Below are 24,776 nucleotides of genomic sequence, written 5' to 3'. Positions count from 1 at the left end.
ACCTACATATAAGGGGTCATGAACCTCTGAGTCTCCGTTTCCTTATCTGATACAGGGTTTTTAGGATTTTGACTTACAGAATGACATTATCAGGCAGTTCATCCTGCTACCTCTGTCACAGAGGCATGAACAAGGGACGGAGTGATCATGTACGTGAGAGACGACGCACAATGCTGGCACAGAAGAGCGCTGGACAAGCAGTATGCCCTTTTCCTCCCCACCTCCCCCAACAAGCACGTTACTGCCTAACACTGACTTCATATATTCATTGAGGTGATAATCTTGGGTAATCTGTACTTTCTATTGAGGCCACTGGGAAATCCTCTGAAATCCAACCATTAGCTCCATGGCTGTTTTCTGAATGTTTCCCATCTATGGGAGCTTTAAGAAATTAACCAGGCATGGCTAACGCCCACCCCAAGGAACCAAGGAACTATTAAGAGAAGGAAAATGTTCATAAGAGAAAGGCAGGATGCGCCCTAGATGGTCAGGAAGGTCAGACTAAAGAATCTGGACCTTGTTCTGCAGTCAAGCACTGAGGCTTGAGGGAGGAGGGGACATCATCGGAGCTGTGTGAGCAGTGCACAGGATGTGACATGAAGGAGCAGCTTAGGTTAGGAAATCAAGTAGAAGACAATGTGACTGCAACCAGCTGGGCAGTCTCACAGGTCTGCAGGGCAGGCTGACAGCACGAATGGGGAGAAGGGGACACACTCAGGAGACCATGCGGAGGCTCAGCCAAGCTCAAGAGGTGACTGGCTATAGGGGAGGGCCAAGAAAGAAGTCAAAAGCAACACTGCAGTTTTGAGTCTGAGGTGTGGGCGGTGTGAGGACAGGTCTTCTAAAGAAAAAGCGAAGGAAGTTTTTGTGTGTGTGTGTGTGTGTGTGTGTGTGTGTGTAAGGGGCCAGAGAAGTCTGGGCTCTGAACATCACCAGCTTTCTACCTGTGGATCCCAATGGAAGCATGCAGTTGGGACATTCCTTACTATGATAGGAGCCAAACCCCAAACCTTTGAGTGAAAGCCCAGCCCTAGGGATACTGTGCATGTCACCCCAGACACCTCCACTTCATCAGCAAGTCCTCAACATCTTCTGATTCTATTCCGCTCTTATCTCCATTGCCACTGCTCCATAGCAGCATCCCTCCCCTGGGCAGTTGCCACAGCTCCTTTCAGATCTCCCTAGCTTCCCGGGTCCAGACTCACATTCTCCTCATGGCAGCCAGAATGGTCTCTTCAAATCACCAATTTGGTCATATTGCTTCTCTGGTTATAACCCTTTATCAGAATCCCACTCTGTCTGCAAGGGTCTGCTTGGCCAGTCTGCACACCCCTTTGACCTCAACTCACAGCTTCCCCCGCCCTCTGGAGCTCCAGCCAAACTGGCCTGCTTTCAGTCTCTGGCACGTGCTATCCGTGCCTAGGGCTCAGCGACACTGCTCCCTCTGCCCCGGTGCGCCCACAGCCCTGCTGCCACCTCGCCTGGGAGATGCCTCCTCCTAATCTTTAAGATACAAACCTTAAAGCTAGGCCTCGGGCACTTCGTAAACATTTACTTCCTCTTTACCTCTCCTACAACGGGCCTCGGGAAATAGAGAGCCTTTTTTTTTTATTTTTTTTTTAAAAACTGACTCAGAGTAATTCAGCTCAAAGCAGCTTTTCTTTGTACATATTTATGACTCATCTTCCCCACTATATGACAGCTCCCGGGGAGCAGGATGACACCCATTATTGGTGCAAAGAGAATTCTACCCACCCCAGAAAGGAGCTCTACTTTTTTTTTTCCAATCCCAAAGTACACTTACCAAATTTAAAATACAACATTCACAAATCAAAAGCAAGTCCTCAAAAACAAAGTAAAATATCTGCAGTATGAACTAAAATGTTTAGAAATTAAAGGGTTACAGGATGCTCCAATTTTGCTTTGGGTAAGGAGCAACTTTGGTAAAAAGAAACGGGGCAGATGTATAACACCACGGACAGACACACTCATCAAAAAGGGACACCTGAAGAATCCCCCTGCAGCCACCGTAAGAAACGCCATCACAGCTTTTCTCACTAGGACAGAGGATTTACCTACCTGTCGAAATCTCTTGAGATGTATAATGAGCACATCGGGCAGAGTCCAGAGGCTTAACGTAATGCTCCCCTGCTGCAGCTGCTTACAGTGCGGGCAACGCCAGGCGTCATCTGGGGCGAGCTGAAAACAAGCAGCACAAAACGACTTCTGTTAAGCACCACTTACCGCGAGGCTTTCTGGAGGAGACCGCGGCGCTCCCTTCCTGGGCAGGGCATGGCGGGATTCAGAATCTCACCGGAAACCACTTATGATGGGGAGTCAACGGAAAAGCACAATCGCAAGAGGCACCTGGCCAGAGCTGGCCCCCGAAGATTTGCTGAATACGTTATCGCTCAAAAAGGGATGACTGAACAGGTAAATATTCCACCGAGGACGTTCAATGTCACAGAAGAACCTCAAATTCCACAAACTCCCAAACTCAACCTGTTGCCTTTCCGCCAACACACTTCCTCCCCCTCTATGTCCTACCTCAGCAACCACCACTACCACCCACCAAAGTTAGCACCCGTGGCAGGGGTGGGGGTGGGTGTCGCAAGCCTTCAAACCCTTTGCTCTTCCTCTGGTTCCACATCTATCTGAAGTAATTGTCCCCGCCATAGATCACACCTGCCTCCTCTACTCCATTCCCACGGAGATGGCCTTAATTCCACATCCTCACCCCTGCTCTTAGCTGGACCTCTGCAAGTCTCCTAACCGCTCCCTCCCCCCAAACACTGAAGAGCTCTGAAGAAAGCCCCCATCTCCTGCTAGCCTCTTTCTGAGGCTTCAAGTCTACGTGTGTCATCTCTCCAGGTGAGGCTTGTGGGATGCGGACACATTCAGTTAGAGGTGCCCATGCCGCACGTTTGGTGAGATATTTCAATCCCCTCCCGAGTTCAGAAGATGCATGGGACTGAGGGCCACGAGGGTGATGAGTCAAGGACAACAGGGTATGGGTGAGAGAGCCCGCCGAGATGGAACAGACAGAAGTCAAGAACAGAATCTTGGGGAAATGCCTCTTTTTAAATGAAATACTAAAGCTGAGAAACCACCAGAGCCTGAGGATGTATAGTCAGAAAAATAGGCAAACCAGAAGCGTTCTTTTTTATGCACGCCAAGGAAAAAGCGTGCATAAAAAAAGGAGAGAGAATGGCTAGATCCTGGAGAGATCGGATGGAGACAGAGCAAAGGCCACAGAACTGGGCAAACCAGGAGCCACCGAGAGTTTGAGAGGACAGTGTCAGCAGCGCAGCCAGATGCAGGAAGGAAAGAGCTGAAACCACACAAGGGTAATGAAGCAGAAAGGAGGAGGAGAAAGGCAGGCCCGGTCACTGGAAAGGGAAACAGAATTGAGGGGACTTTTTTTTTTTCTCATGATAGGGAGACCCAATCATGTTTGTAGGAAACATGGGGAGAAATAGAAATCTGGGTGGATGGAAGTGGCTCAGACACTTAGACTTGCAGGGACCTACACTGTCATCCAGTAAGTCTGCACCTCTCTGTGACAGTAATAGTCTCCAAATGTGGGCATCCAGCCCAGGCCTTGTGGTAAAGGGACAAGCTGTTGTTTATTTGTTTTGTTAACTTCTAATATAGATACTTACATAAGATACAGTAAGAATGTCCTGACAATGTCTAACAGCTATGACACTTTCTAAAATGTCTCTGATTTCTGCACTTTTCTTCTTGCAAACTGCTACAAAGAGCTCCTGGCCCTGCAGGTCGTATCCGGAGGACCGCTGGTCCAGCTAACTCTGCTCAGCAAACGAAGGCCGGCCATCTCAGCAGGCAGCTGTTTCGTTTTCAGATGGTCAGGGAGTTCTTTCTCATATTAAGACAAATACATTCTCCCTTGTGTTTCCAATCTGTAAGTTCTGCTTTTTAGATAGAATTCAGTCCAATCCCTCATCCACAGACAGTCCTTGAAGTGCCTAAAAAGAACTATCAGGTCCCCGCTTAAGTTGGCCTCTGTCAAAAGATATTCAGCGCCTCATAGTTTCCAGATGCACCATCTCCTAGCTGCTCGCTCAGGCCCCGGTTCATCACTCTTTTAACCATGAACATTTAAGGTAATGAAAAGAGCAGCGCTATCACCATCTGAGTTCTGAGCACGGGTTTAAAAGTATCCATGGGGCGCCTGGGTGGCTCAGTCATTAGGCATCTGCCTTTGGCTCGGGTCATGATCCCAGGATCCTGGAATCGGGCCCCACATCCGGCTCCATACTCGGCGGGAGGCCTGCTTCTCCCTCTCCCACTCTCCTTGCTTGTGTTCCCTCTCTCACTGTGTCTCTCTCTGTCAAATAAATAAATAATATCTTTTAAAAAATTAAAAAATAAAGTATCCTTAAGGCAGCTGACTGCCGCTGACATGTGACACTGAGAATCAATACTGAGCTTCCAGACAACTACACCCAAAGTTACCACCTCATGGCCTGCTGCTAAGTCTCCTTGTCTCCTGCGCTGTTATTTTTGGACCCGATAACTGAACTGCCCCAGTTATACTCATTTATTCATTCATTCTTATGTACTTACCAAATGCTTTCTCTGTGCCAGGCACTGCTTATGGATGCAACGGATATACAGATGCTAGCTAGGTTATGCTAGGACAGATTCCCACAACTCTCTTCCTCAGGCCTGTGTTCCAGCCACACTGGCCTCATTCCTGTTTCTCAACCACATCCAGTTGCTTCCTTGATTTACTTATTTATCCCCACTAGACTATAAACAAAGGCAGAAACACCACCTGGCCTGGTCCCTATTATATCCCCAGCACCATGCATAGCACCCTAACACATAGTATGTACTCAGTAAACATTTACTGAATGAATGAATCTCTACTAAAATGTATCTTGCCAGCTTGAACTCATCCTTCTAGATCAGTAAGATGTTTTGTGGAATACCAATGTTGTCATCTAGAAGATCTGATCAGTTTTAAGCTTTGTGCCATTCTCAAACATCTCCAAAATTAAAAAGAGGGGGGAAAAAAAAACCCAAATAGGACAAAGTTCCAAACAAGAGTCTACTATCAACCCATTTTAAAGCCAACTAACTGGGGCAACTGGGTGGCTCAGCTTAGCATCTGCCTTCAACTCAGGTCATGATCCCCGGGTGCTGGGATCAAACCCCACATCAGGCTCCCTGCACAGCAGGGGGTCTGCTTCTCCCTCTCTTCTCCTTCCTTCTGTGTTCTCTCTCTCAAATAAATATGTAAAATCTGAACAATTTTTTTAATTAAAAAAATAAAGCCAACTAACTATTTTTTTTTAAAGATTTTATTTATTCATTTGACAGAGAGAAATCTCAAGTAGGACAAGTAGGCAGAGAGGCAGGCAGAGAGAGAGGAAGGAAAGCAGGCCCCCTGCTGAGCAGAGAGCCCGACACGGGACTCGATCCCAGGACCCCGAGATCACAACCCGAGCCGAAGGCAGCGGCCCAACCCACTGAGCCACCCAGGCGCCCCCCAACTAACTATTTTATAATTAGGCCCTACACTGAAAAAGAAAAAAATAGGTCTTATAAAAAAATATATTATTAAAGGAACTAGCTATGAACAGCTTGGGGGGAAAAGACTCTGCGAGAATATTAGCAGTATTCTCAAATATTTAAAGGACAGACAAGTGGAAGAATAGTAAGACTTGTCCTCAAATATCCTTAACAAACTCAGGAGAGAGAACGCCTGTTGGCTGCAGTAACCTGGGGCCCATTTCAGGGCAGCCTCCATGACCATCAGAGACATCTAGAGAGGAAATGTTATGTCTTTTGAGTAGAGACTAATGCCTCATAACTAAGGTATTGAAACAGTGGCTGGACAATCACCTATTTGCAATTAGGTAGAAGAACTCAACCTTTAGAATAAAGGAGTTTTAGTCCCCCTGACCCTGAAATTTCAGGGTTCACTACATACAAGAGTGAGCAGTAACAATTAGTCAAAATTATGATCCTAAACATCAATTCAAGATTAGATGAATGCCAAGTACTCCAGTCAAGGTGCATAAACCTAAAGAGTTTTAAACCACACAGGCGTTGGCCCCATCCACAGAGACTTATTAATCCATGTATCTGTCCACTCTTCCAATCAAATATTTACTTGGTCCCCTCTATCTGCCAAGCACTATGTTGAGCGGTCCAAAGCATGCTGTTTGATAGAACTTTCCGTGTATACCCACTGCAGCTAAGGTACTGAGTTTTTAATTTTACTTCATTTTCATTAATTTAGTTTAAATTTAAATAGGTTCTAGCACCTATGTTCTTAGCACCAGAAGATTAAGAATCACTGTTCTGGTTACTAGGGCAAATGATTTAAAATCTCTAATTGAGGGGCAGGTGGGTGGCTCCGTTGGTTAAATGTCTACCTTCGCCTCAGGTCACGATCCCATGGTCCTGGGATTGAGCCCTGCGTTGGGCTCCCTGCTCAGTGGAGCGTCTGCTTCTCCCTCTGCCTCTGCCCCCACCCACTTGTGCTCGCTCTCTCATGTGCGTGCTCTCTCTTGCTCTCAATAAAGTCTTCAGAATAAATAGACAAAATCTCTAAATCGAACCAAAAAAAATGCATTATTGCTAAAAGGGGAAAATATTAACTATGCAGGTTCACTTTTAGAGCATTTCAATCAGTCAAAAATTTCTAGTAATCTAAACTACTTTTTGTTGAAGTCCTAAAAGAGACAGCACTTAAGAAGCCCATCAAGTGTGCAAAACTTACATGAGTGCAGAATGCCTGGGGACTTTTCTGGGGCATCATCTGCTTCTCTCGTGTCATCCTGCCCTATCACCCCCGCCCCCTCCCCACCCAAGAAGCACTGCCAGGTGCTTACCCGCTCCTCTTTGGTGTAGAGCTGGAAACACTGGGATAAAGTGCAAGTCTGAGGCTGATGATGACGCTCCCTCTGCAGACGGACGCTTTCTGCATCAGGAATATATTCATCTTCAGTATTTACAAACAGGCTGCAATGAGGGAGGGGGTGGGTAATTATTAGAGAATGTACTGCAAAACTGACCTCAAAACTGCAGCTTCACAATGTGACTGTAGATTTATAACCAAAAAGAACCGATGGGTAATGAAAGCAAACAGGTTACCCAACTGGTCATCCAACTTCTGTTTCAAAATATGCTTGAAAAGTTCTGTATCTATAAAGATATTTTCAAGAAATAACTTGGGAGTTGGTTTTCATGGGAGTGGCCATGAACTATTAATTCATATATTCTTATCCTGTGTATCTAAGGGCATTTGGTATAATTTACAAGAGTTAATGGGCCTACAGTGAAAATTAAAGGGGCAACTGGGTGGCGCAGTCAGTTAAGCATCCCACTCTTGATTTCAGCTCAGGTCATGATCTCTGCGTTGTGGGATTAAGCCCCGAGTTAGGCTCCTTGCCCAGTGTGGATTAAGATTCTCTTTCTCTCTCCCTCTCCTTCCCTCCCCCACCCCTCCTCGAGCGTGCCCTCTCTAAAAAGTTTTTTAAAAAGTAATTGGCCCTGTAGAGTAATGAATAACTAGTTCTGTCTGATCAGCATCCAACAAATACTGAGGTTTTTGAGATCCAGACAACTGGTTAAATAAAGGATTAGCACTCCACTTGGATACTTAAAGAGAGATTTGTTTTAGCTAATCTGAAAGACCAAAGGGATGCTATTAAATGATCATTAAAACAATGATTCTATAAGCACTAGGTAAAAAAAAAAAATACTCACAAATCTTTTGTTTCCTTGTCCCATTCTACCACTAACTTCACATGAGCGGTGCCACCTGGTCCACAAGATTTTAATGCCCTAGAGCACGGAGATGGAAGTCACATATTGTGTTCTAAAGAAATTATTTTACTTATGTGATTATGTCCTATTTGAAATTTGATATCATAAATTGCGATTACTGAAAATCTTCATCATCGTTCCTTATCAGAAAAAGTTTCTAGTGAGACCATTATGACCTCGTATCTAGAATAACTAGGTTACAATTGGACTGAAAAAATCCTTAAACTGTCCAGTATAGGGGCGCCTGGGTGGCTCGTTGGGTTAAGCCTCTGCCTTCGGCTCAGATCATGATCTCAGGATCGTGGGATCAAGCCCCACATCGGACTCTCTGCTCAGCAAGGAGCCTGCTTCCCTTCCTCTCTCTCTGCCTGCTCTCTTCCTACTTGTGATCTCTCTGTCAAATAAATAAATTTTTAAAAATCTTTAAAAAAAATGTCCAGTATAGAAATAAAGAGATCGGAAGAAATTAGTCTCATGTTATAAGGCTGTCCACAATCACTTTTAGATATTCTTTATAACCTTTCTAAGTTTTTTGTCTCATTTCTCACCAACCCAGATAGAGACCAGATAATAGTTCCTCTGGAAACAAAGTCTGCTCCTGCATCTCTCCTTCTCCCCCATAAACCAAGCACAGAGGTAGCAGAATGAAGTGACAAAGTCTACTGAGGGAGAGGAGGGACAGAAAGAAGGCTCAAAGGAATGGAATGATCAACAGAGGGCACCACACATGCAAAGGCACACACGAAGCTGTGCCACACGTTCCAGCAATCCCCATGCTCTGATACTGCTGAAAGTCTAAGACGGGAGGAGGAGGAGGGCGGGGCCTGACAAGTGGGAAGTAGCAGGGTTCTGTGTAGAGCTTCATACACCGTGGAAGTCGGACTTTATCTTTTAGGCTATAGGTTTCCATTTAAGATTTCCAGGAGAGTGGTATGATGAGAATTCTAGTTTGGATAAATTCCATCCCGACTGAATATTAAAGTGTAATTTAGCTGTAGTCCTGGGACATACAATAATTTGATTTCCTGACAGGACTACTCCAGGCTTCTCTGATCTCAAAAAAGATCATATATATCATACTCAAGTATGAATGAAAAGTAAAAGAAGGAGACTTAATTTCTAAACAAGCCTAAAGAGCCTACCACACTGAGGTAGAAATTATACCAGACATCACTAGAAATTACATAGGAGCATTAATAAAATTCTACACGGTGACTGATTTTTACCTTTCTACTGTTGGGTGGCACAGCGGCTGCTCCTCCTGGGGCAACAAGTATGTTATCCCCACAACACTGACAACACGCAGACTGAATGGACACACCTGCGTCAAACAATAAAGGAAAATGTGGCTGAACTGCTCTTCAAGGGCATGTGCGTCACAGTGGCATTTCCAAAACAGATTAGATGGACAACAAACGGTTTTGCAAAATGCTTCTCTCTGCTACTGTTAGGCTCCTGAGCCACTCTTACCCACTTTAAAGATGATGTACCTAAATGCAATTTACACAGCAAATATGTTATGCAAGACAAGTAATAAGTTGCTTTAGGCTGAACCTTACCTGAATGTAAGTCCTCCAGGGATACCTTCATATAGTAATCCTAATTTTGAAAATATACAGATAGCTGTTCTACAAAATCTCTCAAAGCTGGCCATGTACTAATCTTTATTAGATACATATATATTATAAAGAAATACCTAGCATTCAAAGAAATTCTTGCAGTGGCCATGAACTGAGGGGTAAATGCTTGGTCTTGAAAATGTGAACACAGCTTTCCACCAGGGCTCCTCAACATCCCAGCTCAGCACCTGATCTTCCCTAAGTGCAGAGGTCCGAAATTCAAATTTCACCACAGTGACTGTTTCTTCACTCGGGTACACACGCATGCTATGCTGGAGTGTCAAAATGCTTACTCACCTGGACGCAAACCGTGGGCCTCAGGAAATACTTCATCTTCTCCAAGATTTCCTTCTGCAAAAGGTCCCAAGCTATTGTCTTCTCTAAGTGCAGCACAAAAGGCAGTCCAAATCTAACACACATAACATTGCAATCACCTTAAAAGTATGGCATCCCTTTAATGCGTAATTCTTCATTCATGGTCTCTTAAAATGGAATGACTATATTACTGGGTTTAGGACAGTTCTCAAAATAAAACAGGAAATTTAATAGTTACTCCCATAAGTGGATAAAAAAGTCAGCAGAGAAGCTTAGGTTTCTAAATGAAATTTAACAGTTCATGTACCAAAATGGCTTCTCAGGGGTACTAGATAGCCAGAGGACAGGATCAACAGATATGGTGAGGAAAGGGGACGGTTGGGGATATGGTCAGTCTAGCAGGCAGGTGGCTGTAGCCTGGATGTCTGACAAGGAAGTTGCTGGCAAACAAGTGACCCTGAAAGTCAGCTTCCAGCCTATGGTAGAAGCCATGTGACCCTGCCCACGCTGCAGCCCCCAGGGATTTTTTTTTTTAATTAAGTCCCGAAGATTCTGCTGTAATCACTCTGGTACAGGGGCGGAGCAGAGATTTACTGAGGAACCCCCAGGTGGTTCTGATATGCAGCCGGCCGAGGACGCCTGGCCCAGGGGCTCTCTCACCCAAGCCTAGCCACTAGACCTATTCGTGCCCTATGCGTGTCTTACTCATTCTCTGTGCAGTCAATTCCCTCCCCCGAACCCCCTTCCACCCTTCCTCTAGGCCACCTCCTTAGACCTAGTAGAGGGATTCTTCTCTAGGAAGCACTCTGTTGATTTGTTCCCTGTGCTGTCTGGGCCACAGCTCTAACTCCACCATGCTACAAATACTGTCTCTCTTCCTGCCTCCACCAGTAGACAGTTACCTGACAGCAGGAACTGTGATTTATTTATCACAGTGACCCAAAGAGCCAATGCCCAGAAATCCGTAGTGCTTAATGAATGAAGGAAGGAGCCAAGAGATAAACCCTGACTCGGGCTGAAGGACAGGCACTCAGATCACAAAAGCCATTTCTAACGGCCTCGGTGTATGCAGAGCAGTACTCCGCAAACAGCACTGCGGTGTGAAATCACAGGCACATGTAAATCGGACATTCCTGTTTTTCACACAGTCATGTCTTCACTTGCAAGAGAAGAGCTTCACAGAAGGGACTCCACAGGTTCTAAAAGAAGGTAGCACTGAGCTGCCTTTCTTTCTGCCCCTTAAACATGCCAAGTTCCCCTTAGTCTCAGGGTTTCTGTACTCATGTTTTCTCCCCACAGAGCCTTCTCTCTGGAGGCTCACATCCCTTACACTGTCTCCTCAGCTCCATGCTCCTTCCCCAGGTGGACCTCCCTGTCCCCCTCTCTAGAGGGGTCTGGTCGCCCCCCGACCAGCACACTCCACCACCCCGGCCCGCTTTAATATCTTCTAAGTGGTGAAGATTGTCTGAAGTGACCTGTGTTTACTTGTTTACAGCGTGTCTGTCCTCACTGGGATGTAAGCTCCACAAGAACACAGTCTGTCTCGTTCACTGCCCCATCCCCAGTGCTGGAACAGTGCCCAACACGCTGTAAACACTGAAGTATTTGTTAACGAATATCATAAATACACAAATCAACACGTTTCGTACTTACAATAACCATTATTAAATAAGGAAGTTATTTCGAAGCAACATTTTAAAAGACTAATAAAATGCTATTCTGACAAACAGCAGAAAGAGAGTCCTTTGTCCATGAAACATATCCATATTTTGTTATTACTCAGGTTACAGTACTACTGTGGTAGAGTTGCCTTAAAAGATAGTCTAAAACTCCTATAAATTCTTAGCAGGAAACAGATTTGAGAGAGATTTGCAACTCCCGATTTTCTGACTTAAGCAGCTAAATGAATAGTGCTGCCATTTGCTGAGACGGGAAATACTGGAGGGCCAGATCTATAGAGAGAATCAGTTCAGTTTGGAACATAAGACTGAGATGCATCTACCATTCAAGTAGATATGTTAAGAATTTCTTTAAAAGAGAAAAAAAAGCTGTTAAGAAAGTAGCTGGATTTAGGCCTACAGGCCCCTTGAGGAACCTGAACTAAAAATAAACACATGAACCAAGGCTTTAACAACTAGATGAGCTTGCAGAGCCTTTCTAATTCTGATTCTATCATCCTAATTTTATATTCTCCCCCTCCCAAGCCCTCAAATCAGGTCAACTAATACACATATTCTTTCTAAATATCTGAATCAAAAATTAATAAAAGGGTTTTTCATCCTTACTTCTTAAAATGTTTGAAAATACTAAACTTTTAAAGTTTCAGCACTTATTAGTGAATCAGTTTTTACCTTTTCCCTTGCTGCCCAGTGCACGCTCGGTTACACACTAATAGAACAATCTTGTCGTTTCCTGCTCTTGTTGGGGGTAAGTCTGTTTTCCCCTGCTTTGCTGCTGCCTGTGTAGAAGACAGTCGATGATCCAAGCCAAATTTCAAGTGGTTTAGATTGTTGTTTAAGTGGATTCCTGGAAAAAAAAATAAAAAAGAACTTTATCAATTCAAAATTCCTTTTATTCATTACAAAGAAGTTTATGCAAAAGAGAAATTAAGAAACTGCATTATGTAATTTAAACTATAATAAAAAAACAAAGATCTACTTTGAGATAACTTCTCTAGCCATTAAAATAATTTTTTCTTTTTCTCTTTCTTTTTTTTAAGTAGGCTCTATATCCAGCATGGATCCCAAGTGGGGCTTGAACTCACAACCCTGAGATCAAGAATCTGAGCTGAAGTCAAGAGTCAGAGGCTTAACTGACTGAGCCACCCAGGTGCCCCATCATTAAAATAATGTAAGTATCCACATTTCCTTTAAACTAGCTTTATGTATCTTGAAAACTGAAATTTAAAACTCTTCACTTGAGGTCACCTGGGTGGTTCAATCAGCTGAGCATCTGACTCTTGACTTCAGCTCAGGTAATGATCTTGGGGTCCTCGGATCGAGCCCCATACCAGGCTCCATAGGTGGTGGAAAATCTGCTTAAGGAGTCTCTCTCTCTTCCTCTGCTCCTTCCCCGGCTCATGCATTCTCTCTCTCTCTCTAATAAATAAATCTTAAACAACAACAACAACAAAAAGCCCTCTTCACTTGAGCAAATACTGGATACAGTTTTAGAAGAGCAAGTTTGCAGAGATGATCCGCCAAGACAAATTTAAGGTAAGACTACGCAACCAGCAACCAAATAAACTGGGAAAAAAAAAAATTAAAACTAGTAAATGTGGAATGAACTTCAATATTCTAACTGCAGTATCTTCTCCCTAATTAAAGAGCCAGAGTTATGAGAAACAGAAGATAAACCACGCTTACCAGATCCACAGCCATTATAAGACATGGCAACTTTAATACAATCAACCACATTAGATGGACCTACATTTAAGTGAACAAAAATATATGATTGATGGGCATGATACAGGTTGCTGAAAATCAGGTGAAAACAGAGCTGTCAGAGCCACTCAGCAACTCAGCACCTACTACAATGCCCTGCACTTAGCAGAAACTCAAGTGCTTGATTAAATAATGGTTCGTGTCCATGGAATACTACTCAGCCATAAAAAAGAAGGAACTCTTGCCATTTGTAACAACATGGATGGACGTTAAGGGCATTACGCTAAATGAAAGAAGTCAGAGAAAGAGAAATACCATATGATATCATTATATGCGGAATATAAGATAGTATCAACAAAACCAAGCTCACATATACAGAGAATGGATTAGTGGTTGCAGAAGGTGAGGTGATGTCAGGCAAATTCAGTGAAAGGGGATCAAAAGGTACAAACTTCCAGCTATAAAATAAGTAAGTAATGGGATGTAATGTACAGCATGGTGACTACAGTTAATACTGTACGGTATATTTGAAAGTTGCTAAGAGAGTAGATCTTAAAAGTTCTCATCATAATAAAAACTTATTGTTAACTATATGGAGATGGGTGTTAACTAGACTTCCTGTAATGACCATTTTGCAGTATATACAAACACTGAATCATTACACTGTATCCTCTGAAACTAACACACTATATGTCAATTACACCTCAATAAAAAAATAAAATTAGTTGTTCCTTTCTTTAATCCTCTGGAAGTACAGCCTAAGGAAACCTGCAAAGAAAAGAAAGCCCTCCGGGTTGCCTCGGTGGCTCGGTGGGTTAAATATCTGCCTTAAGCTCCGGTCATGATCTCAGGGTCCTGGGATCAAGCCCCACGTCAGGCTCCCTGATCAGGAGAGCGTCTGCTTCTCCCACTCCCTCTGCCTCTCCCCATTCCCCCGTGGTCTCTCTCAATTTCTCTTAGACAAAAATCTTTTTTGAAAAAGGGAAGGGGAAGGAAAGCCCTCTACCACCACCACCACAACCGCCACATGCACAAACACACAAACAGGCCCGCCACTAAAAGGAGACTAAAACAAAAAGTGGCTATACAAAAGTATTCATGGCAGCATTTTAGTAACAACCTAAATATCCAGCAATATGAGACTTGCCAAACCTATTAAGGGACATTAGTATTACAGCAATTTAAAAGGACCAGTGTGTGGTTAATCGAAATAAATTCCAGGTGAATTAGAGTTTAAAAAAAAAAGTATATAGAAATTAGAAGTAAGAAAAAATAGAATCTTCATCAAGCTATTAGAGAGAGGAAGACTTTTTAAGCTTAAACACCAAATAGAAATCACAAAAGGAAGAACAGATTTCACGTCATAGTTATTTTAAACTTTGGTATGAGAAAATAAAAATAAGTCTGAATTTGAGACAATGAATGATCTCATTTCCCAGCTCTTTGCAGAAGGCTGAGAAGACCTGTACTAAAGTGATGAGGGTCCCTAAGGAGATGAGGGGGCACCACTCAACTGCACAGAAATCAAGCTCTGTGCTCAAGAAGCACCCCCACTTGCTAGCAGATGCATGACTGGGATGGTTACTCAACTTCCCCAAGACTTCGCTCTCTTATTTGCAAAGCAGGAAGGTAGCAGATTCACACGTCTCAAATAAGTTATTTACAAGGCTTTAACAGAGGCTAACACATACTCAATAAGTGGTCTGGTCTTCCAACAGAGGCACTCTCTGGTTAGTAGATGATAACCTTGGACTTCACCAAATTCAATTAAAAACAGAAACTCAGTGTTAACCCTTAGCAATGAGGGTGTGAAAGGGGATTTTAGCAAATTTTCAGTTAACAAACCTTAACTGGGCTCTTGTTATGCATGAGGAACTATACAGAACTGCTGGGTACAGAAAGAGAAAACAAAACACAGCCCCAACTGCACAGAATCTCATAGTGCAGCGGAAGGACAGAGGAGAAAAAAGATCATCTGCATACAACGTGCTGGTGTCCGAGATTAGCAGAAGATGTGACTGGAGCGAGGAGGAAGTCAGTCAGCTTGGGAGCAGGGGTTCGGGGTGGGAGGGCGGTGAGTGGTGAGGAAAAGCTTTCTGGAAAAGGTGGTAACTGAGTATTCTTTTACTGTAATGTAATTAAAAGTAGAAAACAACTTGAGCAAAGCACACACATGAAAATGCCACTTGAAAACAAAAAAGCTGTCAGGTCAAAGAAAGATTAAAACTGAAACAAAAGACTACCTAGAAAATAATAATGTAAATATGGGTATACCTGAGATAATGGAATCCTAGACTGGCAGCAGAGAGAGCTGACCAACCCAATGTACAGAATTGCCAAAAGGTTCAGAAACTTGAGGCACCTCTGGAAATAGGTGATGAAGGAAAGGAGGAACTAAAATAAGGACATTCAACAAGGGCACCAAGATCATTCAATGTGGAAAGAATAGTATCTCTGACAAATGGTGCTAGGATTACTGTTTACATACAACAGAAGAATGCAGCTGAATACCCATCACAAACCACATACAAAAAATAACTCAAAAGGGTACAAAGATCTAAATGTAAGAGCTAAAACTCAAAAGGGTACAAAGATCTAAGTGTAAGAGCTAAAACTCCTAGAAGTAAACACAGGGGTAAACTTCATGGTCCTGGATTTAAGAATGGGAACTTAGATAAGCAACAAAAAGCATAAGCCACAAAAAAAGAAAACATTAGACTTCACCAAAACTAAGAACTTTTGTGCATCAAAAGACACTATCAGGAAAGTGAAAAGGCAATCTTCCAAAAATATTTGGAAGTCATATATCTGATAAGGGTCTAGCATCCAGCATATATAAAGAACTCCTACAACTCAATAACAAAAATAAACAACCCCATTTAAAAATCTGAATAGACATTTTTCTAAAGAAGGTAAACCAATGTCCAAACCACATGATAACATGATCAACATCATTTATCATGCAAATACAAACACATTAACACACCACTTCACACCCACTAGAAAGGCTATAATCAAAAAGATGGAAAATAATAAATGTTGGCAAGAATGTGGATAAATTATGACCCTCATATATTGGTGGGATGAAAAATGATTCACCTGTTGAAAAAAGTCTGACAATTCCTCAGAACGTTAAACACAGAATTACCATGACCCAGTGTTTCCACTCCTAGGGGTGTGTGTATGGGTGTGTGTAACCCCCCCAAAAAATGAAAACAGGTATTCAAACAAATACTTGTACATGAATGGTCATAACAGCACTACTTCATAATGGTCACAACAGCACTACTTTGGGTTGTGGAAACAACCCAAATGTCCATCAACATATAAAAGGATAAACAAAATGTGGCATATACATACAATGGAACACTCTTCCGCGATAAAAAGGACTGAAGGACTGATACAAGCTACAACATGGATGAACCCTGAAACACTATGCTACATGAAAGAAGCAAGTCACAAAAGGCCACATGTTATATGTTTCTGTTCACGTGAACCTCTAAACTAGGGAAATCTACAGAGATGAGAGCAGAATAGTGTGGTTGCTTAGGACTGGGGGAGATGAGTGGATTGCAGGGAGGCACGTGTAGGGGAGATAAAGTAGGAGCTGATAAATGAATTCTCAACAGACAGAAAGTATAAAAGTACATGACATATTCCAGAAATACAGAGTAACCTAGATAAGGAACATGAAGGAGATGGAATATAGTAAAGAGGCTAGAAAGAAAGGCAAGGACCAACCATGAATTCTTCCAAGGTGCTCAGATTTCATCTCAAAGGGGAAACACTGGCAAATCAATAAGCATATAATATGATCAGAAATATGTATCCAAAAAAGTCTGGTGGCACCATGAAAAAATAATTAACAGAAGAAAGTCGAGGGGTAAAGACAGTTAGTAGAGAAGTTCCTAGAAAAGCCCAGCTGAGACTGGTCTGAGCCATACCAGTGGCAAGAGGATGAGGAAGAAAATGGCATAGTGTCTAATCATTTCTCTGTGAATTCTGAGGGAGAAGTGCTTGGATCCACCTTGGGTGAAAAGAAGGATGGTGATACCATGATTCCAGAGAAGAAATGCAGGAGGATCCAGTCTAAGAAATGCTGAGTGTTAAGACGATGCAGGACTTCTAAGCAGAGATTCCGAGGGAGAGTCAGAAGTCAGGGTATGGAAGCAGAGGAAAAGAAGATGAGCAGGGAGGTTCAGTTCTAAAAAACATGGCAGGAGAAAGACACTGCTCAGACTAGGTTCTCAGTTCAGCCATTCTCCCACTTTGGTGCGCACTGGAATCACCTGTGAAAAACCGCAGGCTGGCCCCAGCCCCAGAGCTTCTTGTTCAGTAGGTCTGCAGTAGGTTCCGGGAATCTGCATTTCTAACCAGTTCCCAGGTGCCATTCATGCTTTAATAATCACTGGAGTAAAGTAAAGAAAAAGAACAGAAGCCCCAGAACCATGAAGAACACTAAGGCCAGGAACAAAGTTTGAGTTGCCTAGCAAATTTCAAAATCAGAAATAGCCCCCAAATCCTCCAACCACAGTAGAGAGACAGGCTAAGTTCTAAACCACAGGCAAAGGAACAGCACTGTCCAGAGCTAGACTTTCTTTTGCTGCTTATGGATGCAAATTTCTTAAAAGCAAGGTATCAAGCAAATATCTTATAACCGAGTTAGAATTTAGAAATTAAGCATCAGAGCAGGTAACAAAAAGCAAAAAAAAAAAAAAAAAAAAAAAAAAAAGCTATGGCATCATACATCTTCCCAAATGCTGTCACAAGATGCTTAAGAAGCCACTTAACCAAAAAGGAAGGAGGATTCAGTCAGTTCTGAGCCTCAGATAGGGGCTGCTCCAACGGCAGGCAGAAAAGATTAGAGACTAAGGAAATATCGTTGCCTAAAACAGTGAGAACTGCCTTGTTCCAGAGAAATGTTACCATAAAATTTATACCATCATAAAAATAAATTATGGGTATTTTACCATAGTTTAAAAAAGTATGCCATTATAGAATAGACATCTCAAAGGGTAGACAGTTGTGAAACCTGAAAACCCTTATGGAAACAGATGCTCATTTACCTCTTTGACTGAGAATTCCTTCAGGCCTAAATATTTCTGGAGTCTCAAAGGCAAAAATGCAGTCGCTTTCATGGACTGTTTCCAGGTCGTCTGTGTCACAAAAGGAACGATGGAACCCATCATAGTACATTTCCGTTAACACAATCTAAAAATGGGAAAAATGTAAACAGTTGGGTAACTGGAAAGTCAAGACGAATTGATCTCCCAATTCTACCATGAGCTTCTCCAGTCTGTCAGGGCTTGTGGGGACGTGAGAGGGACTGAAACATGTCACAGGGCCCACAATGTTTGCCTTCAGTGAGAGAATCATCGAAGCACGATATCCTCTGTAAACGTGTAACATACCCTCATTTCAGAATGCTATGTCACTGAACCCAGAGTTCCTCTAAGTTTTTGTGAAGAAGATTCCCCAGGAAATGATAAAATAGAAGCCCCTTGTCTCCCAAGGGGGAGCAACTGAAGAGGTGGGAGACTTGTCAACAAGACAAGCAGAGACCACATCTAATTCCGAGACTTGGTCCTACCTCAATAACTTTTCTTTGTTTCAGGTTAAAAATGTCATACAACCCAAATTTTGTAAAAGGAAAAAAAAATGAAATCAACCCAAACTAGGAACTAGTTAAGTATATTACATAGTCCTACTGTAATTACAAAGAATGAGCCGCACATATGTGCACTAACATGGGAAGATCTCCTAGTTAAATAAGAGTGACATAAAGAATAATTTGTGGAGGGGCGCCTGGGTGGCTCAGTGTGTTAAAGCCTCTGCCTTCGGCTCAGGTCATGATCCCAGGGTCCTGGGATGGAGCCCCGCGTCGGGCTCTCTGCTCAGTGGGGAGCCCGCTTCCCTCTCTCTCTCTGCCTGCTGCCCTGCCTACTTGTGATCTCTATCTGTCAAATAAATAAATAAAATCTTTTTAAAAAAAAAAAAGAAGAAGAATTTGTGGAAATGATTCAATTCTTTATAAAATAACAAATGTAGTATATGCACAGGAAAAAATAGGGGTGAATATACAACACACTATTAGAGTCTGTAACTCTGAGTTCTAAGATACTTAGGACAAGATAATTCCACTTAGATAATTCCACTTTCTAAGTCCTGTTTCTGAAATGGTTGAGTATTTCACAATTAAAAAAAAGGGGGAGGGGGGAACACAATGGAAACATTTAGGTGCTCACGACACGCTCAGCAGCACTGTCGAGAGAAAAGGCACTGGGCTGGGCGTGAAGAGGCTCCAGTCCCAGCCTGCCACCAACCAGCCCTACGCTCTTGAACAAGTCCCATGGTTTCTCCGGGCCTCCTTCAAATGAAGGGCTTGGAAGGGAGCCCTAAAATCCCCTCCGCTAACACAAACATACTACGAGTCTGTGAGGGTCAAGAGGCTGGTGGCACATTCCACAAATCGTCCAAGGAAAATATCCCTAGCGTATTTTTCTTCTGATGAGTTTAATAACCACATTGTTTTTCTGCAGGTGAACATGCAAGATAATTTACTTTCTCCAGCAAGCTAACGTCAAAAACAAACCTGTAATTCTATCAGCCATTTAAACCACATGCAAAAAGAGCCAGAGAGCACTGAAGCTTTAGAGATACAACCAGACCAGCCCAGAATCACACACCTCAGCCTGCCTCCCTCTTTCAGGCTTTCCCCTCATCCTGAAGAGAAAAAAGAATCAAAAAGCACTTGAAAGTAAGGAAGAATATGAACATTTTATCAACACGCCAGTACTTGGCCTATGAAAATATGAGATATTTGCTATATTATTGGTTGTATTTGTTTTACTGGAACTTCCCAAATGAAGCCACATGAGGCCAAAGTACAAAACACCTTTATTAATCACATGACTACACAGCAGCTTCCTGAAGCTATCTAGGGAAAAGTTATTCTACCACAGGATCATCTTTCTTCAGTAAATCTAAAATCAGAAATGTTTTTCTAAATAAAATCATAATAATGAATTGAATAAAAACTGTATGCTAAAATGTCAAGTCACAAGCCAAAAGTATTTTGGGTCAATTTAAATAGAACTACTTATCAAAAATTTACACACACACACCCCAAAAAAGAAGGCAGAAGGGGCACAATGTTCCTTTCTCGCATCTAAATGAAATGAGTCTCTGACCCAGCTTTAAGCAGGAAGCGAACCATATGGAGCATCTGTATGTACTACACCAGCAAGAAGATATCCACCCTTCTCACCATAATGGAAAGGGATTTTCAAGAGCCACTAGTGGAGTTTTCCAAGCCTCTGTGACCTTCAAATAGCATAGGGATGCTCTTTCAATTGCCCACATAAGCACCCATAAGGATAGTTTAAGAAAGGCTGAGTAATTATGCTTTATAAATAAAGTGAAAAGAAGGTCTTGGTGTCAAGTCACAGCTTTCCTTTTAAAAATATACGTATAATTAAATGAAGCATGAAAAGTTATCATATATATTTTCCTTCTTTGGGTCTTTTCTTTCCTTAACACAGACACAACTGGTTTTGCATTTCTATCTAACCATACTTGGCAGAGGACTGTTAGAAAATTCCAGAACAGAAAGCAACACTTTTATGGCTCATGTGTAATCGGCCTGAGCAGGCTTATTACCTGATCAGTGGGGATCTTTGTTTCCATAGACACTGCTTCCCGAAGCCTGGCGACAGTCCCAGATAGAGGCACGGCCACACCAATCCTCATGCAGTGAGAACATTTCCCCTGATACACTACGGTAACATAGAGAGGCCTGTGCAGATCAAAGTCAGATCTTCTCATTAGGCATTTATTTCAACTAAAATACAGAAGCAAAACAAACCTGATCTGAAATTAACACAAAACTGAAGCTAACCCACACCTTTATTTGAAAGCCAAAGTGGGGGAAGGGGTCTCATCTGGACCTAAGTGGAACCAGAAAACAATAATCAAGACACCTTTGGAAAAGGCAGTCAAACAAAATATAACATATCAACACTTGATTCTGTGCTTTGTATGTTCTTGACAACAGCCTAACTCTCAGAAATTTTGAAAAAACAGTTCAAATAAAGTAACTAATTTAAAGTGCAACATATAGTCTCTAGAAAATCTAGAAGACACTCCACAACCTCCCCCTGCCCCACACTATCAGTGGACGCGACTGAACAGACAACAGCCACGGGAACTGCAAAAAGACGTGCTTGCCCCATGTGCCTGCTCACTTCGCAAATTCAGACTGGGATTTACAGACGTCTGTGAGGTTTTTACAATGCCTGTATTCAATGTATCACTAATCTCGTTACCTGTCTAAGTAAGTAAGGAGACCGAACAGGAGCCTACAGAGGAAAGGAATACACAGGAATGTACAGTCTTAATTTTATTAAACCTGCTCTTCTTACCTTGTGTGGGGTAGAGGAATTGGCAAAGAAATGCAGAGGAAAGGGTCAAAGGTGTTGCTCTGCTTCTGACAGTGAGGACATGTCAAAGAAGATCTTCAGAGACAAAAATGAGAGACACAGTAAGATCATCTAGAGCTATATCAAGCAGACCACATAAGAGACAATTTGATATCCTCATACCTGTACTGGGCTTGAAAAAGTTCTTGTACGAAAGTGCTACAGACAGGAAAAGATGGTCCCTCAGGCATCATATCAGTCTCTGATGGTGGCTAAAAAAAGGGCAAGTACAATTTCACACATTAGAAGTACCAATTTTTGATGGGAGATAAACCTGAAACAGTCACAAATGTCCTGACTTCCTCTCCAAGCTGTGCATCAGGTCCAGATGTTCCAGTGAAAGGAATGTGCTGAAGGCATCAGAATGCAGTGGCGAGGATGCACGTCACAGGCTCTGCCACATGCCCATGCCTGTGCTGGTCTCTCCACCCCACCCGGGCAGCCTGGCAGTCCTTCCATAGGGTGCTGCCATCTCCCTCCAGCTCTGAAGGTCTCCCTCTGGGCTCTTCCGGGAAATAACCGCCACCATGGTGCCCACCTGCTCGAGCCCCTGCCAGCTGTGCTGCTTGGTTTGGTGCCCAGCCACTCTACTGCATATTTAATTGGCCTTTTCATGTCCATCCACCTGACAGTTGGTCACTGAACCCCTGCTAGCATGTACAGAGAGCCCTGCAAAGGGCACAAGGACACAAAGATAAGTAAGACACAGTGCCTGACCTTGAGTACATCTCAGTCTGGTGGGACACCTAGCCACAATCACGTGGTCCTATGACAGTACAGAGTGTATGGGCACAGAGGGACCTTGAATGAGAATTACTTAACACCTTACCAAAGTCACAGACTGAAATTTTGAGATACAGTGCAGAATTATCAAAACCTTTAAAAATGGCAAGCGAATAGCAACTCTTTGGTCTTAATTATTTCCATTATATAAATCATTTCACCAATCATATTAAGGCTGCATGCATAAAAACTGAGGAAGAATCACTATTTCTTAGTAGAATATTCTAGGGGTTCAGTTCCTACACTCAAATCCAATTGTAATAGCAAAGACATCCATTCATTTCCTTTTTGAGGGTGTATTCATTTCAGTAATCTGTAAGTCTATGTGTCTCACTGGAAAAGAAAGCATTTTCTGCTTTAAATACAGCTTAGTGACCTGGAATCACTTGACTGTAGTCTAAAGCTAGTCACACATGCAAATATGTCCTCCCTCCCTAGACTCTAAGTTCCTTAGACACAGCATCTCTCTTATGCTGCCAGCAAGTAGTAAACATAAGGAAAATCCTCTAAGTACCCCTGAGTTTTATACTTACCCAGGGCTTAGTTGATTTCACTATTATTAACTAAATGCAAACAGCAACAACTCCTCATTGGAGGTCCGAGAGAAGAATCTACATTCACTCCATTCACTAAACCATCCCGGAGCCCCCTGCTTCCAGCTCCCTGGCTGCCCCAACAGGGCACGCACCCTCACCTTCAGAGGAGGCTGGCCGCTCTGCTTCACAGCATGATTGAGGTCTTCATGAACTCGGTCCAGAAGCCACAGCAGAAACTCCTGGGCGTCATGCTGGGAATTTCCCCGATATTGCAGTGCGTTCTTTGACACAATACTCTACACAGGTAAATAAATCAGCATGAATAGTTGAGTTCCTGGTTTTAAAGATGAACTATTCATAATCCCAAAGAGGGATGCAAAATCTCAAGGGTGTTAAGAGCATTTCCTAGAAAGATAGCAACATAAAAACAGATGCTTAAGGTAAAAACCCACCCCGAGAAACATGTACAGAAGACTTAAATGTACCTACCGAACAATCCTACTTTGGGGAATATCTCTAAAGAAACCAACAAAACAGCAAGCCAAGACTTCCTTCTAAGAAAATATTTGTTCATCAGGCTTTATAATAGCAAAAAGTTGGTAATAACTTGAACATCTTAAAAATGAGAGCTGGTTAAATAAGTAACATAGTATTAAATTATAAACCCAAGTATAAAATAAATACATCTACAACACATAAATGATTAAGAAGTAAATGAATAAGGGGAAGAAATAAATCTTCCTAATAGAATTCCAAATAATTAATGTCAATAGTTTCCTCTCAGGAGTTGGACCTTAACTACCTTGACCAATGACATGCTTCCAAAGATTACAATATGGAAAGAGGGGTGGCCAGTGAAAGGTGCTCAATGAACTGGTTAATTAAATTCATGGCTCTGGAGCATACAGCCTGGGTTCAAATTTCTCTCCTACCACTTGTTATTTGTGAGACCTGGGCCTACTCTCTTCCAAAGTAAAAGAATGGTGATTTAATGTGGTGGTTAAGTAAGAATGTATGTACAACATTTCACATGTAAGTAAGATATAATAAGAACTCAAATTTCAGCTGAGTATGGGATTTGGAAGTAGGAGGGAGAAGGAGACACAACTGCAGTTGTGGGCAGTGAGGAGACAAAAGGCGTTGATGAGGCAAGAAAATACTGAGGATCCCAGCTAAGGCAGTGAGGACAGAAACATGAAGGCAGACCTGAGAGATTTAGGAATTTAGGCAGTAGACTCAATAGGATTTGTGACCAAATGAATGGGGACAGTGAGAAGGGAGACATTAATGTCCCCAAGGTGTCATATCTGGGTGACGGGCAACTGATGGTACCCTTCATCAAGGCAAAATGAAAAAGGAAGAAGTCTGGGGAAGATGACAATGAGTTCCCTTTTCAGATCCACTGCATTTAAAGTTCTGTGAAACCTCCAAGTAGAAGTATCTGGTAAACAAATGAGGAATACAGATCTGAGGTTCAGTGGAAGAGCGTGCCCTGAGGAAAAAGATTTGGGAGTCAACAGATGAGGAAAAAAATTTGGGAGTCAACAGATGAGGAGTCAACATCTATACTCATGAGTATAGATGAGATTGCCCAGACATGGTCAGGAGAGATCAAGCCAGAGGACAAATATATTTGGGGGCCCTCAAAGGAGACCAAGAAAAGACCACCAAAGACATGGTAAGAAAAGCAGGAGAACAGGGTGCCTGGTGGCTCAGTGGGTTAAGCCTCTGCCTTCGGCTCAGGTCATGATCCCAGGGTCCTGGGATCAAGCCCCGCATTCGGCTCTCTGCTCGGCAGGAGGCTGCTTCCCCCCTCTCTCTCTCTGCCTGCCTCTCTGCCTGCTTATGAATTCTGTC

General features: G+C 42.7%; 1 protein-coding gene across 2 annotated transcripts in view; it reads right to left on the bottom strand.

The window, feature by feature from the left end:
- Positions 1-24,776, bottom strand: part of USP31 (ubiquitin specific peptidase 31) — a 91,977-nt gene that overhangs the window by 16,174 nt on the left and 51,027 nt on the right. For both annotated transcript variants that reach the window (XM_044233869.1, XM_044233868.1), the window contains exons 2-12: positions 23,078-23,215; positions 21,724-21,812; positions 21,544-21,636; positions 20,783-20,918; positions 18,190-18,334; positions 12,092-12,266; positions 9,723-9,834; positions 9,033-9,127; positions 7,747-7,824; positions 6,870-6,999; positions 2,080-2,199 (exon numbers count right to left, since the gene is read on the bottom strand). In XM_044233869.1, coding sequence (XP_044089804.1) covers positions 2,080-2,199; positions 6,870-6,999; positions 7,747-7,824; positions 9,033-9,127; positions 9,723-9,834; positions 12,092-12,266; positions 18,190-18,334; positions 20,783-20,918; positions 21,544-21,636; positions 21,724-21,794 — 1,155 coding nt within the window. In that variant the 5' untranslated portion in view covers positions 21,795-21,812; positions 23,078-23,215. The remainder of the gene's footprint in view (positions 1-2,079; positions 2,200-6,869; positions 7,000-7,746; positions 7,825-9,032; positions 9,128-9,722; positions 9,835-12,091; positions 12,267-18,189; positions 18,335-20,782; positions 20,919-21,543; positions 21,637-21,723; positions 21,813-23,077; positions 23,216-24,776) is intronic.

Source organism: Neovison vison, chromosome 14, assembly GCF_020171115.1.
Source record: "Neovison vison isolate M4711 chromosome 14, ASM_NN_V1, whole genome shotgun sequence".
NCBI lineage: Eukaryota > Metazoa > Chordata > Mammalia > Carnivora > Mustelidae > Neogale > Neogale vison.
This window is presented reverse-complemented; position numbering and strand designations above follow the sequence as displayed.